Below are 16,790 nucleotides of genomic sequence, written 5' to 3' on the forward strand. Positions count from 1 at the left end.
GAGAATGGCTGCACGTGGAACACCATTAATTATTCACCGTTAACTTCCCGGCCAGCCAGGCACTGCAAGTTCCCCCGAGCACCCCAGCTACTCACCGTCGATGATGATGGACATGGTGGCGGCACTACACACGGCGTTCGCACCTCGAGTTCCTTAAGTTTAGCTCAAAAATATAGCTCTATGTTAGTTTACGCGTCAGTGGAGAAGGGCGGCACAGCTGTCTCCCTGCCACGGCCCGCTCATCACTACTGGAGGGTGGCCTGCCATATTTCACGGCTGGCCCGGCTCGCGCGCCTGCCCCAGCTGACTGCGCGGCGAGGCTGCCTCCGCCACACGGCTATCGATCGCAAGGACGACGAGAAACACTCCGTACGCGCTCACTCCATGGCAATGAATTTCAGCCTGACGGAGTGACGGGCGGCGGGGACAGGAGGACAGGCGGGCCGGGTGCTGTGCCCCCCGCTGTGCCTGTCAACACACTAAGCAATGAAGGAAAAGAGTAGCGTCTGGAAGCACTACATGATTTAGATGACGGGAGAAATACAACCAAAAGAAACATATATAGGACCAATTCTCTTAAAAGTGCCCATACAAGTTAATTTAATTTAACAACAGTAAAATCCGCGTGACCATAATCTGACAGTGACAGAAATATCGTACAACTTTAGCCAAAATTGTTGTATTTTGGCCATACTTAACTATATCACCTATATTTGCGATACATACATGTCAGTACAATTAACTGTGGCTATTTTCACATTTTTTATTACCTCTAAACTCTTTCCTGTGGTTTCTCAGAGGTTTGAAGGTAAGTAGAAGACATACAATAGCCTATGTGTTGGCATGTAAGTCTTACTTCGAAAGGCAGGAAGCGAGATATGAGCGCGATAATAAAATCAACCTTAACTGTCAAATACTTGTTTTAATGCTGTCAAGAAAGTATTATACATCGAATGTACGCTCTCGTAATCATACCAGGGACTATATATATTGTTATTCTATTCAAGAACTACCATCCCAAAACTTAAACCAGCACCGGGGCAGCTGAGTAACTTGTTGTATAGAAGGGTGGAAAATGTCCGGAGGGGAATGTGCCAAGGGGGAATATGTCCGGGGGTCTGGGGGAGGGCCGGATGGGAAGATGTTCTACAGTTAGTTATCGTACATCTGCCCACGCTTCCTCCCCGCCACGCCCCCTCCCCGCCACACTGTAAACAAACCCCCGGTGATGACGGGCGGCAAGGTGGATTTCGCCCTCATCAGGGAGGCCACACGGCTGGAGCTGGTGAAGCTGCTCGACACTGTCCACGGAACCAAGGTGCGCAGGTGTCTGTCTGCTTGGTGTGGTTATATTGTGTCGCTTTGACATTTGAGTGTCCATGGAACCGAGGTGCAGTGACGCCTGTCCCTTTGGTGTGGTTATATTGTCTCTGGTTACCAAGGGTGGTGTTGAGGGGTTATTTTCCACTTACTTATATTACTCACAGTAACTGTTCCAGGTGTTTATCAACAATAACACCCACCTCTGCAGAGGTTAACATTATTGTTCAGAATTACACCCGTCTTGCTGCTAACACCTTTTGTACTGTGAATTTCTCTGTTCCCTCACAGCACACTGCTATATTGCTTTGCCATCTCAAAGCACTCATTTGTGAGATACTGGTCTGGGGGAGGGATATATATTGTGGTATTTATTTTTGTTTATTGCATTTTAGCAGCAGAATACATGTCAGGTTAGATTAGGTTAGTTTTAGTTTATTTAGATTCAATTGCTTATGATCAATATGTGATACATTTTGCACTGCGGTTGGCTGTTATCACTGGCAGCCAATAGCCTGGTAGGTGTACTTCTGGAATTTTACTTTAATTTTCTCAGAAATTTTTTACATGCCATTTATCACATTGATAAGAGTTTCTGCAACAAACACTCATTTGAGATTTGGACAACTGATTAAATGATGATAGATTACTTTCTTATATAGGTGATTTCCAGTGCAGGGTCTCATGGAGGCTCCTCTCTACTGGACTTTTCAACTCTTGGTGTATTTATGGTGTCACAGAAGATTTTGGAAGTGAAGTCTTCATATACATAATACTTTTCAGCCTTCCCAAAATTTATCCAATCTTTTCTTGAAAATACTTATATTCTTGGATGAAATAATACCCTTTGTCAAACTATTCCATACATCTACAATTCTCAATTCAAACAATTTCTGTCTTATTGTGTTAGCCAACTTGGGTATAGTTTCTGGCTGTGTCCTGTTGGTTCAGTGTGTGTAGCAGCATCCTTCCACACTTGTACCAGATTAAAGGCCTCCAAATCAGTCTCCATTTACCATCTTGTTTATTTCAATCACTGTACTTATCCTGGACAGGCCATTGTGTGGGATGAAAAGCTTGCAGGCCCCTTCAGCCAGGTGGCAGACTATGCCTTCCTGCGCTCCCATGACGTGTGCAAAATGTACTACATCAACAAGAGCAAACTGCCGACCAACAATGTGGCCCACATAATCTTCCTCTCCAGGGCACACACGCAACTCATGGACCTTATCAACCAGCAGCTGAGAATGTGAGTCTCACCTGAGTATTCACTGTTGGGCCTCACAGATTAAAACAGCCAGGCAAGGAGCTCTATAGGCAGGGGAGAGGCATAAACTGGTTGTCGCATCAGCTGTTAATATAATATTCATGGTGGTAAAGAGGATAACAGTTAGAAGCTTTGTCATGTGCCACAGAGAGAAGTGTTTGCTTTATTTGTGATATTCAGAAAGTCTTGTACCAATATACTGTGTTAAGGCTGCTTTGAATGTTCAGCGAGAAAGGGCATCCATAGCTTCTGTGGGGAGGGGATTCCAGTCATTTATCACCCAAGGCTTGAAACGATGTTAAGCTTGGTGGTCACAATGCTGCTTATAGATATCTTCTTGCCCTTTTCCTTGACATTGTATTTCTAATGCAAACTTCTACTCATTCTGTGAAACATGGAAAATCACCTAAGCCAGGGGGAGGGGGGGGAGAATATACTTTTTCATTTCCAAAAGTCAAACCCACAACCAACGAGATGTGAAGCCTCTGCTCCAACAATCCAACCAATAAGGGAACCCCACAGCCAAGTGGGAAGTTGGTGGCTTTCTGCATCAGGCAGGTCACTACATATTATCTTAGTTGAAATTGAAGTCCTTTTCTGCTCTGATTATATTTTATTAATTTGTAATTCAAACCTTTACACCTCTTTGTGTCTTGTAACCTTGCAATACTCTACAGGGAGGAGGCCCTTGGATCAGGGAGGAAAGACTACCACCTGTGGCTGGTGCCCCGAGTCTCCCTTCTGTGTGAGCAGCGGCTGGAGGAGCATGGAGTCCATGGCTCCTTCGCCTCCATCAGGGAATTGCCACTTCTGCTGTACCGCCTCGACAGTGACCTTGCCTCCATGGAGCTGCCAATGTGCTACCGGGTGAGTCCTGTCAAGAAGGAGGAGAATTATAATTTTGCTTTGCATAACCAAAATCATTCTGCAATCTTTAGGCACTTGGCAGTGGTTATAAATAGTCATTTGGTAGCAGCACTTGAAATCAGGGCCTCCACATTTGCTCTTTCTGTGCTCTAACCACTCAGCCACCACTCTTTAAAATCCATTATACTCCAACACAGAGGCTCAGATTATTGAATACCTTGAGTTAACTTACTCTGACTGAAGGCAACACTGACCCATGAATCTTTCTAATAAATGTTGACCTGACGCAGCTCAGTGAATGTTGATTTGACTTGTTTCCAACAGGACCTTCAGCTGTATGGTGACCCGACTTGCCTCTTCTTGGTGGCCCAGGCACTCATGACCATCCAGGGCGTGTTTGGTCTTATCCCCAATATCTACGGCAAGGGGGCAGCAGCCAAGCAGGTGTACGAGCTGATGGTGAGGATGAGACGGGAGATGGGCGGCAATGAACCCCAGGTGAGCAACATCTGGGCTGAGGTGTGCAGTAGTTTATTAATTATTTTGCCTAATATATGCTGTTGATGATAGACTGGGCCTGCTAAAATGAGGACTGGTTCATCATTAGTTCATGCAAAGTGGAAGATGGCTGCCACTATGAATTTGTGACATTATAATCAAGACTCATCTATGCAGCTAGTTAATTGGTTTCTTGACCTCATAGGAAGTACATTACACAATATATTACAAAATAGATATGATAGAAGTTGGTCCAATACAAAGCAACATTTAAAACAGCAAAGTCAGTAAAAATCAATAGATCCTGCCAGGAGGTACTCAGGATGGGAAAGGGACCTGCATGGAGACTTGCTCGGAGGGACCCCGGACTTGGCAACGCACCCCCCAGCGTATGCCCCCATTGATCGACTGATTTAAAGTCAGTAACAGCACTTGAATTACAGAGCCGCTAGAGTTACAGTCACCTGCTGTGTATAAATGATTGCATCCTTGGCCAATAGGTGACGCCACAGATTGACCAGCTGATCCTCATCGACCGCTCAGTGGACCTCATCACACCTCTGGCAACACAGCTCACCTATGATGGGCTCATTGACCAGTTTTTTACCATAAATAGCTGTGAGTTCCATGATGCTTTCCTCATACTCAGTACTGATGGTAATGAGTGTAATGGCTGTAGTTACAATCAAAAGAATTACAAGGGAGTCAGTTATTGAGGGTAGGGGTGGGAGACTTATGACAAGGTTGAATAGCATTTGTTGTGAACAGAGAGGCTGCTAAAAACTGAGCAAGGGCAAGACCAGCAGATGTAAGCAAGTACTGAGCCTTCAAAACAAGTTAAATTTTATCATTATCACCCTCACAGGCACAGTCAAGCTGCCAGGTGAGAAGTTTGCGGCACAGTCCGGCTCTGACTCCACCCCAATGGACAGCTCCTTCTCCGAGATCAAGACAATACAGCTCAACCCCTCCGAGGAACTGTACGCCGAGATCAGGGACTGCAACTTCTCCGCCGTGGGTCCGAGGCTCTCCCACCACGCCAAGTCGGTGGTGACCCAGTACGAGGAGAGGCACGCTGCCAAGACCGTCGGGGAGCTGAAGGAGTTTGTGCAGAAGATCCCACAGATTGGAGTGTACAAGCAGAGTGTGGCAACCCGTAAGTGTGAACGAGTGTGTGTGAGTATGGTATGTGTTTGTGTGTTGTGGTTTTCTTGTGTTTTTGTATTTGGGTGTATGTTTTTTTTTTTTTTGTGTGTGTGTGTGTGTGTGTGTGTGTATGTGTGTTTTGATAGCTGATCTGTCATACACATTAGTGCTAAATGAAATGTTAGTGTTTATGTGTGTTTATTAATATTAGTTTATGTGTTTGTGAATGGGAGTTGTGGGTATGAATGTGTGTTTATGAATGTTTGTGTGTGTATGAAAAAATAACATTAATCCCTGACCTCGCTCGGCAGACACGGCCATCGCAGAGTTAATCCAGGAGAGGATCACCAAGGGGATCTTCTGGCCTGCTCTCCAGATGGAACAGGAATTCTTAAAAGGATTAGATACTGATAAAGTTAATCCCTTTGTGGAGCAGTGTATTGCGCAGAAGGAATCCCTTAATACCGTGAGTCTGGCTTTGTGCTCCCTGGTGATGAATGAATATGTGTCTGTGTGTGTGAATTTACAATGAGGAAAATAAACAGATGATTGTATTAGCTGTGTGAGGAGACTGAAGCTCATGACACATCACATTTTGCTCCTTCTACCTTGCGGCGGACAGCTTGCTCCTTTGCGGTGTGGATGTGAACATTTATACACCCTCCTTCCCTCGTCCTCCATCATCTGCTGTATACTCGCTAATCTCTTGGCACTAGAACTCTTATTTTTCTCTCCATCCATCCATTACTCACTAATCTCTTGGCACTAGAACTCATTTTTCTCTCAGTCCATTCACTTGTTTTTTTCTTCAGCTTAAACTAGCATTCCTTTTTTGCTTCCATCCATCCACTCGTCACTAAACTTTTGGCACTACCACTCATAATTTTTCTCTTAACCCCTTCACTACGGCCGGGCCAAAACAGCACCCCGCGCCATATCCGGGATCGCGCACCAAATTTCAAATGTCGCTATTGAATATAACAAGTTTTCAGCCATAAACTCAACATAATCATCATGCATTATATATGAAAACATGCAGAATTAAATGGTGCACATAAAGCTACATAAATCAATTGATAATTTTGAGGTGTAAGCATAAATATAGATAAAATAACTCGTATATTGGCTAAAGCGAGCCAGGACGCAGTATGCGTGTCCTCGGATATGGTACAGGGCACACAAGGACGCAGTATACGCGTCCTCATGTTGAAGGGGTTAATCCATCCACTTTCCTTTTTACTGTTGTACCACCTGTGATTTTTGTGTTATTGATGTGGTTATTTATTGTAATTTCTCTTGTACCAAAATGTCCAATATGTATAATATGGCCATTTTTCACTTGTACTGTTCCTGTGGGTCAGAACTAGATTGAGAGTAATAATCAATTGCTATGTTAACACTTTTTTTATTATTGTATTAGGCAGCAATGCCGCAGCATGCTACACTCCTCCCGATCACATGCTTAGTCATCATGTCACGAGTTCACCATTCCCCTTGAGGCTTGCAAATGTGTATTTAATAAGGAGCCATAAATACTGATTGTGAAAAAACTAGTGTCTTAAATCCAACCCCAGTGACATTATACATTTTACCCAATTGTATGAGATATTATTACCAGCTGAATTTCCTGAACTCATCCTTACAATTATTAGCACCATCAACATTAAGCTCCCTGTTTTGTGCCTCCTCTCTGTGCCTGGCCTGGGTGGTGGTGCTCAGGTGCTGCGGCTCATCTGCCTGCAGTGCACGGTCAACAACGGCCTCAAGCCCCGGGTGCTGGAGGCCTACAAGCGTGACATTATCCACACGTACGGCTACCAGCACTTCATCACCCTGGAGAACCTGGAGAAGGCCGGCCTGCTGTACGCCCACCAGGGACGTAGCACCTACGCCGTCGTGCGCAAGACCCTGCAGCTCACTGTGGACGACGTCAGTGAGCACAACCCCACCGACATCGCATACGTCCACTCGGGGTATGTCTGTAAGGCTGGCTGGCAGGCGGTGCTGTGCTGTGACCCTCCATGGTTGTGTGGTGTGGCAGGGAAGGACTTGTGGATTTTTTTACAGACTAATTTCCCACCTTCAACATTTTTGGACTCCAGTTTTCTAGAATTCATATTTTCTAGACAAATATCCTGGATAATCAAAATCCCACCATACACACACACACCATATTTTTTTTCATACCAGTTGCTGAAAGTGAATCACAGGAAGTCCATCAAGCAGCACACACAGCAGCTGTATTGTTTGTGGTGCATCTGGCCATGAGTGTGTGGGTTGTGCACTTTGTATTATTTATTCATTGTCATGCTAATCCCATATAATTTTTGTATGTACATTCAGCAAATGGCAGCCGTAATTCATGAATGTCTGCCTGTTAATATGGATGACAACCTTTTTTATGAGTTGGAAAGGTCCAAATCTCACTCTCAAATATTTACTGTAATATTGTCTTTCCTCCTTCCCCTGGCACCAGGTACGCACCCCTGAGTGCCCGGCTAGTGGAGTTCCTGCAGGTGCCGGGGTGGCGCGCCATCACGGGGGTGCTGCAGGTGTTGTCTGGCCCCACCCTCACCGAGACGCAGCAGCTGCCCAGCGCTCTCAGGCAGAGGAGTAAGCAGTGTTGAGTTTCATAATCAGGAGCTCCTCCTTCTTATGACTTAAATGCTTATAAAAGAGAAGCACCAGAACACCGCATACTGAATTTGAACAAAAAATTTTGGCTTTTCTCTCTGTTTCCTTTTTTTATGGAGTAACTTGTGGGCATTTTTTTTATTACTTTATTTTGTCCCTTGGGCTTCCTTTACCATAAAAAAATCTTACTGTAAAGCTTTCATAGGAGTTACAAAACTTTAGAGCCTTGATAACAAACTTTAGGCATCACACTGAAAACATAAAAGCATTGTCTCAGCCTTAGATGATAGACACTAGAATTGATTATTTCTGAAATTTAGCGAAAGGGCATGACAGTTATGATTAAATGAGCATCTCTAATTATGTACGATTTTTAAATCATGTCCCCCCGACACACAGGAGGGTCTGGGGGCTCGATGCACAGTGGGCTGGAGGGAGGCACGGCGCTGGTCTTCTTCATCGGCGGCTGCACCTACTCTGAGATTGCCGCCCTTCGCTTCCTCTCCTCCCGGGTGGACCAAGGTGGGCTGACAGGCAGGCTGGGCGGTGGTCTTTTATCATTACCAAGATAATCAAGACACCTCTCCACCTGAAATTCACCTCTCTTTTGGCCACTCATCTATACTTTCTTATATAGAATCCTTGATTTCTCATTTAATTTTGTCCTTAAGCTGTTCTTTGTATGGTTAGGTCTCTGTATTGTTCTTCATTAAATTCACAGTGCTGTTTTTTTCTCATATATTCATCATTAGCTCGCAGTACAGTTTAAGTTCATTGCCCACTCTATTTGTTCAGCATTGCCACTACATTGTTCTTTGTATGTTTGGTCTACTATATTTACTGTCCTTTTTCTTTGTCTTCTCGTTTAACGTTCTTACTATCTAAAGGCCACAGAGAAGATTAACCGGGTTTTCACAGGCGATCTTTCACATTCATGGTGCAGATATCCCATAAACCTATCATTAGAATCACAAACGGTCCATGAAAATCCCAGCAACTTCTACAAGAGGCTTTACAAACAGACGAACTGGGGTGCCCGGTAGGATTAAGAATGTAGGCTTCAGTGTTACTTCTCTCAATGTTACCTCTCTCTCAGGTGGGCCGGAATATATCATCGCCACCACCAAGATAATCAACGGCAACACCTTCCTCGAGTCCATCGCCGAGCCGCTGCCCACCTAGGCTTCCCTCGGGTGAATACAGGCGAGGTGCTGGCTGGATGGAAGCCTCAGGAAGACAATGGTAGGCCGATAGCATCTTGAAAATGTTGTATGTACTATGTATGTAATGTAAGCTTGGTCAGTCAACTCCTTATTCCATATCGTCACCTTCATAAACAAAGCGCCTAAGTCAATATTTTCTACTTTGCAGGAAATAGGAAAAGAAGTCATTTTCTCATTTGGCTTAATATTTAGGCAGAAATGAAAAGGCCAATTCTAGAACACTCAAACCCTGAATGACAAAGGCAACTATACAAAAACGGGCGTCACATGTTAAAAAAATTGATGTAGACAAAAACCTGGAAATCGCTGAAAAATGACTCACGTAATTATTTTGTGAGGGTGACGCTATAGTACGTATTGACCAATCTGTATGTCCTTGTGCGGATAAAACACATCACTTGAAAACTAATTTGAAGTTTGAAGATTAAAAATATGGTCAAAGTAAAGATGGATAAACTTTATATTTGTTTTGATCATAGTTCTTTCAACATACCTTAGCTCAATAATCCATTTTTTCTCTTTTTTTATATAATTTTCAAGTGTTAATGAACTCTAGTAAAGAATTAACGGTTTGCAAAAAATAAGTAACTTGATTATTATTGATACTTTTATTATTATTATTATTATTATTATTATTATTATTATTATTATTATTATTATTACTGGTTGAGAATCCTTTATCCGATATTTCAAAATCCAAAAAAATCCAAAATCTGCAACACTTTTGATCCCAGGAATATCAGATAAGGGATTCTCAACCTGTATTATTATTATTATCATTATTATTATTATTATTATTATTATTATTATTATTATTATTATTATTATTATTATTATTATTATGACTTTGCAAACATACCCTATCCTCTCTTTTATATGATGTTCCATTCCTCATTAAGATTTCACACAAAGGCCTGGCTACAGCATTAACCCAGTAGCAGCGACGGGCCAAATTTGTACCATGACTCTAAGACTCTAACCCGCTGTTACTGGGTTAGAGTCTTTGGCTGGATTTTTTGTACATTATGAGAGTCCTTTATCTGACATTTCTCAGTTTTCTAATCTTGGTTACTGAAGTTTTATTTATTTATTTATTTTATTTATTTTTTTTTTTTATTTATTTTTTTTTTTTTACAGTTGTGTGAGACAGGAGTGGAGGACGTGAACTGTGATACTCTTTCCTCTTGACTCTCCTCTAAGGGCTGCTCTTAACTACTGACTGGGTTCCATATTATAAGTTCTCCCTTCCCTTGGCATCAGTTCCAGTAGTATCATTAAGCCTGACCTGTTCTGTTCAAGATTTCAATGATCCTTTATTTTTTCAGGCTAATGGCTACACCTAACAATTTTATTTTATTTTTTGATTTACTTTTTATTTGTTTATTTTTTTATTTTTTTATTTATTTATTTATTTATTTTTTTTTTTTTTCGTGTTCGCCTATAGCACCAGTAGGCTTTCTTCAGGGGCCTGGTGGTCAGCCCAAGCTCGTCATGATGCAGGCCATTTTAATAGTGGCGCCATTTATTCTTGGCTCATTCTGCCTCATCCCCCCCCACCCACCCCACCCCCACTCCCCCGGAACTCATTCTTGATTCACTTGGACGGTTTCTTCTAGTGTCCGGGTTGATGGGTGGCCTTCAGGACAGCATGTGGGTAGTCTTAGGCCACTCGGCGGTGACTGAAAAATCCCAGGTCGCAGCGTGCAGATTTGAACCCGCGTCATCCAGCACGTAGTGAATGCGGGGCCTGCACGCTAACCACTCAGCCACCGCCTACCGTTGGAAGCTACCATTGATTTTTTGAGTCAGCAATAACCAATATCATTTCCAATAGTCCAATAGCCTGACCCTGTTCTGTACAAGATTTCAACTAACCACTCTTACGGGTTATTGGCTATACTATCTAATAATAGTTCATGGTTTAGAAGCTGTCATTGGGTTTTTGGGTTGTTAATAACTGGCATCTCTTAGTAATGGAGAGCTTGGCAAGGCATGATAGTGGAGGTACAGTGCATGGATGATCTAGACTTAAGATTTGTTACTGCATGTCTGTTGAAGGAAAGTTTAATAGACTAAGTAAATCGTAAATGATTAGAAGAGTAACCAAGAGTTGCCTGCTCTGTACATGTATGCAAGTAAGGCTTCAGATGTATATTCTTGTTAATAATTATCTATACGACTTAATATATTTTGTAATTTTATATACTCGGACACATGTATTACCTCCTTTCATACATCAATAATGCTTGCTGGCTTCTCTTAACCCGGTAGCAGCGAGGATCACATTTCTTAATGGTCCCTCTAAGCGAGAAAAATGAGAAAAAATCATCTCTCACACAAACCATTTCATAATATATATCAAAGCATTTGTGATCAGTTTATGCATCATCTATTTTGGGGGGGTTATATCATGGCACAAATTTGGTCCGTCGCTGCTACACGGTAAAGCCACAAATTTGGCCCGTCGCTGCTACCAGGTTAATTATGGTGAATCAAGCAATCAGGTGAAGGAGATTATATTGTGTAGGATCTGAGGGGGGTGGGGATGCCAGACTAAGGTATGTTTGCCAGCTTGAACACACCACTCCATTTAGTACTCACTAGCTTAGATTTCTGATGCTCTGTCCCCTTCACCACACAATTCAGGAAGATTTCTGATGCTCTGTCCCCTTCACCACACAATTCAGGAAGATTTCTGATGCTCTGTCCCCTTCACCACACAATTCAGGAAGATTTCTGATGCTCTGTCCCCTGCACCACACAATTCAGGAAGATTTCTGATGCTCTGTCCCCTGCACCACACAATTCAGGAAGATTTCTGATGCTCTGTCCCCTTCACCACACAATTCAGGAAGACTTTACACTAAGGTTGGTATTATAAGACACTTTCGGTTCTCACAACTATTTCGAAAGGTCAAAGAGGGGATCAACTGGGTTCTAATGAGTGTTTTTTGAGGTTCACGGTACAGAAGACGGGTCACTCTACCACCAAGATCATAAAACTACTCCTGAAAATTACCCAAACTCGTACGAAAGCCTTGTCAAATATGTGAACTTGGGCGACGAAATGTTTTGAAATACAACTCTAAATGCCTCATATATTCTCAGGATGTCTCATAAACCCTTCCTGACTGCCAACTTTGTCATAAACCTTCTCTGGGTCCGTAAAAGCAGCCAACAGCTTCTTGCTTTCCTCTAGGTACTTTTCATCCAGCATTTTCCGTGTAAAGATCTGTGACCATTTTCTCCAATGCTTCGCCGCTCACAAGTTCACATTTGATAGGGCTTTCGTATAAGTTTGGGGCATTTCCAGATGTAATTAAATGACCCTGGTGGTAGTTTGACCCTTCTCCTGTGCCCTGAACCTTAAAAAACACTCTTGAAAACCTGATTGATCTCCTTTTTGGCCTTTGGAAATAGTTGATGTGATAGGCGGAAGCGTCTGAGAACACCGACTCTGGTCCACACATCCCTATCCTAAACCCACTTTTTAGTACTTCTATCAGAAAAAAAAATACTGGTAAACTGAGCTTAACCCGGTAGCAGCAGGGATCATGTTTCTTAATGGTCCCTCCAAGCTAGAAAAATGAGAAAAAATCACCCCTCACACAAACCATTTCATAATATATATCAAAGCATTTGTGATCAGATTATGTATCATCTATTTTGGGGGGTAAATATCATGGCACAAATTTGGCCTGTCGCTGCTACATGGTGAAGCCACAAATTTGGCCCGTCGCTGCTACACGGTGAAGCCACAAATTTGGCCTGTCACTGCTACCGGGTTAATTTCCTCTTATAGTTTTCCTCTTTCCTTATTTTGGGATGACTTACCTGACTCTTTATTCCATTCCACTGTTTTTCTCCTTCCCTCTCCTCCTCGTTTTCAATTATTCTTTTGTTTTATACCACGTCTCGGCTACATAAATGGAATGGTGTACATGGAGGAATTGGCAGACAGACACATATTATAGTTGACTGATGGTGCAGTAAAGGTAGGATGAGTTGAGTCCATATTGTTAAACGTATTGGCACCTCATAATGACTGTTTGAAAAGACTCTCGTAGAAGTTGCAAGATTTTTCATGGCCTGTTTTGTGTTCCTAGCTACAGCTTTACGTAACTTCTGCATCTTGAGTGGAAAAATCGCCCATGAGAACCCGGTTAGTATACCATGTGGCCTTGGGAAATAGTTGTAGTGGAACACACACACACACACACACACACACACACACACACACACACACACACACACACACACACACACTAACTATCACTGTAAGGGATTGTCAATGAAAAAGAGGAACATTCTAGTGTAGGTTAGGTTAGGTTAGGTAAGGCAAAGTTAGCTAAGGTAAAGTTAGATTAGGTAAAGTAAGTGATTAACCCGATAGCACCGATGGGCCAAATTTGTGCCATGATATAAACCTCCCAAAATAAATGATACATAATCTGATCACAAATGCTTTGATATATATTATGAAATGGTTTGTGTGAGGGATGATTTTTTTCTCATTTTTTCGCCTGGAGGGAACATTAAGAAACATGATCCCCGCTGCTACCAGGTTAAGAATATGAAACTGGGTTGGTATTAGACACTTCTGGCTCTCACGTCAGTTATTTCCAAAGGCCAAATAAAAAGACTATACATATTCTCATGAGTGTTTTAACATTCATAGTACAGAAGCTTTGTCAAACTACCACCAGGGGCATAAAACTACCCATGGAAAGGCCCACAACTTCTAGAAAGGCCTTGTCAAATGTGTGCATGAGTGCCAAAATCTTTAAGAATATGTCCCCATAGCATATTGTGAGCTGGCAACACTTGAATCATCCTCAGCACTGTGCTATTAGTAAGTAAGGCTATTGAAGCAGTGTATTGTATAGTACTAATTTAAGATGATCACAATGTTAGGCAATTACAGAGAGAGAGAGAGAGAGAGAGAGAGAGAGAGAGAGAGTGTGTGTGTGTGTGTGTGTGTGTGTAAAAAATACATTCCATTATCACATGAAGTCCTGTCATTACACCTTCAGCCAAAACAATGTTGATTCATATGATATACTAAACAAATGTGTGAAAATATGTTCTGTCACTGAGGTTTAATTAATGTGTGTGAGGCGTGCAATATGAGGAGACAGGATGGAGGTAGTTGGTGGATACACGTCACAAATACATCATGCTTCGCCTGTTTGAATGTGTAAGTGGCTCATGAAGGTTTTGCCATCTCAGTCAAGAGTGTGTGAAACAATCTGTGCCAAAGCACCATGCTGATCCGAGTCATCGTTTGAGAGATAATTTGCGAAAAATGGTATGTCATAGGGTCTGATATGGATAGTAGATGTGCTAACCACTACATGATTATTCATTTTCCATGGTTCTTTGTCTCCCATCATATTCTCTCATCAGATACTGAACATCCATGTCTCAACTTATTCAAGTTTCATAATCCTGTTCTCTTACTCTGATCTATTATGAAATAAGTTCCTAATCTACAACCCTGCAAGGGGCTAGATGTTCAAAGGATCATAACTTTCCGCTACTAAGATCTTAGTAGCCCTCTCGTAGCCGCCATTTTTTATCGTGGGCTACGATCACCACTAAGATGTATTTTCAGAAGACCGTCCAGATGCTCGTAGCTCACGATGATGCGATCGTAAATCTTGGTCCGTTCCATCCCGCTGTCCAGGAATGGAACGCAGCTGACTGCCGTTTGGCACATCAGAAGAAGTGTATCATCAGCCTTTGAGAGTGTTAGCCAATAATGTTGCACCGTGTAAACGTAAACAAATGCATGCATTTTCATGTCCGAGGTGTCAGTGTTATAAGCAAGGCAAGAACTGCCCAGCTGAGAACAGTAAGAAGTGGTGGAAAGAAAAGTGGACATGGCAAGTGAGGAGCAGCCCACCAAACGCCTTCGTCGAGCCAACTTTTCAGATGAAGAAATGCTGACAATGATACAGGTAATGTGTAAAACAGGTCATACCTCCACTTAATATCTATAATTAACACTGAACACTGGGTGGGACGCTTTGTCACACAATGTTCTTAGGTAGAATTCCTTATTAGAATTTTCAGGGTAGTGCATGAATGCATTAAAACTGCATAGGTATTTATTTTTCGTCACATCGGCCGATAATGAATTTTCAGCCCTGTAATTACTTTATAGCTGATTTGCAGTTAACTATATTACAGGGAAACTGTGAAATCAGTCTCTACTTCCTCTCACGTCTCAAAGCCCTGTTTACTGCCACATCGTGGTGCAGTACTAGTTGTAACTTCATCTTCTCTGACGAGACAGCGCATAGGATAGCAAGAGAGGTAAATAAACAAACAAGACATCATACAGGTTATCTACGGTTTATATATTGAAGAAACATCCACTACATAACCCTACGATCAGTGTAAGGGTGCTCCTCGAAACCCTCAGCCCTATGAGCAAATATGGTGGTCCGAAAATCGTAAAGACAGCTGCGAGATCTTTCGAACATACACCTTAGGCGAGTTACGAGAGGGATAATCTTAGCGCTACGATGGTCGTAGTGGCCGCTGCGAGCATTTGAACATCTGCCCCTTGACCTTAACTTGCCAGTCTCTCCTTTGCAGTCCTCTCGATCTGTGTTGACAGGCAATACTTTCCTTCCAATTCCTTGTAGGTTTGAAACTGATGCAGCTCCAAACTGAATTACCCAATAGATCATAATCTCACACATGATTATAAACTGCAACTAAGGACTCTAACAAAGTGTGTATAACTCAAACACTTTTATAACTGAACCATCAGATGCAACATCTAGCACCCTGCGTCATACCATTGCTCTCCTCTGCAATTTCATAAACCAATGAGCAGGATGTGTACCTCATTTTTACGGTCGTCCATTATCTTCCATCCAAGGGTTATTAATAATGACAGCCCTTCACTTCATAAGGTTGGTTATACCTTACAGATCATCATTAACCCTTTCATGACTAAACACTCGCAGCGAGCGTTAGGCATATTTGCTGGTGGTGCTAAACGCTCGCTGTGAGCTCCAGCCACACTCAAATCTCCCGCGTATGAGAGTTTTCCAATAATATTTCTCACAACACAGCATTGCCAATTGAGTGGGCTCTCCACTAAATTTGGTGGAAAATCATGTCAGCCCAGTGCGGAAAATCTACGGACGAGCAACTGGTGGATGTTGTTGTCCAATATAGCGACATTTTTGCATAGCTTCACCTATCACATGACTGATATTTTAACCAAATAGTTGTAAATTTTGCAGTTGGCAATACTGCCCTGCTAGCACCCCATCATCAAGAGATCTACAGTAGTTGCCTTATGGGTGACCGGCGCGCACGTATAAATGTACGTCTTCACAGGCAACAAACACCCCCTGAACATGCCTGTACTTTCGCAGGAGAGGCTTATATTACCGAATCGTATAGATCTTGGCCTCCTCTTTCCAATGGTGTTTTTGTTTTTTAGCTGTGATGAATAGTTTTTGAGATACAGAGGTTAAAAGAGCGAGCACTTGCGTCACTTGCTGGTGGTGCTAAAAGCTCACTGCGAGCGCCAGTCGCACTCACAGCAAAAAACACCCCCTGAACGTGCCTGTACGTTCGCAGGAAAGGTTTACATAACCGAATCTTATAGATCTTGGCCTCCTCTTTCCAATGGTGTTTTTGTTTTGTAGCTGTGATGAATAGTTTTTGAGATACAGCAGTTAAAAGAGATCTCCTTCCCCGCTGGGGTGCCCGAGCGTGCCTGAGGGGATAGTCTCATTGCGAGCGCTTAGCAATGAAAGGGTTAACAAATGCAGTTGCTTCCATATGGAACTAAATAATTCAACTACATT

The 16,790-nt window shown here is 42.5% G+C and overlaps 1 protein-coding gene across 4 annotated transcripts; it reads left to right on the plus strand.

Moving 5' to 3' along the window:
- Nucleotides 1-1,153: 1,153 nt before the first annotated feature.
- Nucleotides 1,154-13,963, plus strand: LOC127007689 (vacuolar protein sorting-associated protein 33A-like). 4 transcript variants are annotated; one of them, XR_007760384.1, is made up of 12 exons: nucleotides 1,154-1,318; nucleotides 2,376-2,569; nucleotides 3,265-3,454; nucleotides 3,779-3,952; nucleotides 4,453-4,570; nucleotides 4,818-5,108; nucleotides 5,410-5,564; nucleotides 6,818-7,071; nucleotides 7,575-7,711; nucleotides 8,132-8,254; nucleotides 8,829-8,974; nucleotides 10,572-13,963. XR_007760384.1 is itself a non-coding variant. In XM_050878907.1 (11 exons), the coding sequence occupies exons 1-11, from the start codon at nucleotides 1,229-1,231 to the stop codon at nucleotides 8,912-8,914; spliced, it is 1,812 nt and encodes a 603-aa protein (XP_050734864.1). In that variant the 5' UTR covers nucleotides 1,154-1,228; the 3' UTR covers nucleotides 8,915-9,416. The 4 variants fall into 4 exon arrangements, 1 of the variants encoding a protein (XP_050734864.1); XR_007760386.1 differs by lacking the exon at nucleotides 10,572-13,963 and adding an exon at nucleotides 10,093-10,516; XR_007760385.1 differs by lacking the exon at nucleotides 10,572-13,963 and adding an exon at nucleotides 9,104-9,416.
- Nucleotides 13,964-16,790: the final 2,827 nt, after the last annotated feature.

This window comes from Eriocheir sinensis, chromosome 36, assembly GCF_024679095.1.
Source record: "Eriocheir sinensis breed Jianghai 21 chromosome 36, ASM2467909v1, whole genome shotgun sequence".
Lineage (NCBI taxonomy): Eukaryota > Metazoa > Arthropoda > Malacostraca > Decapoda > Varunidae > Eriocheir > Eriocheir sinensis.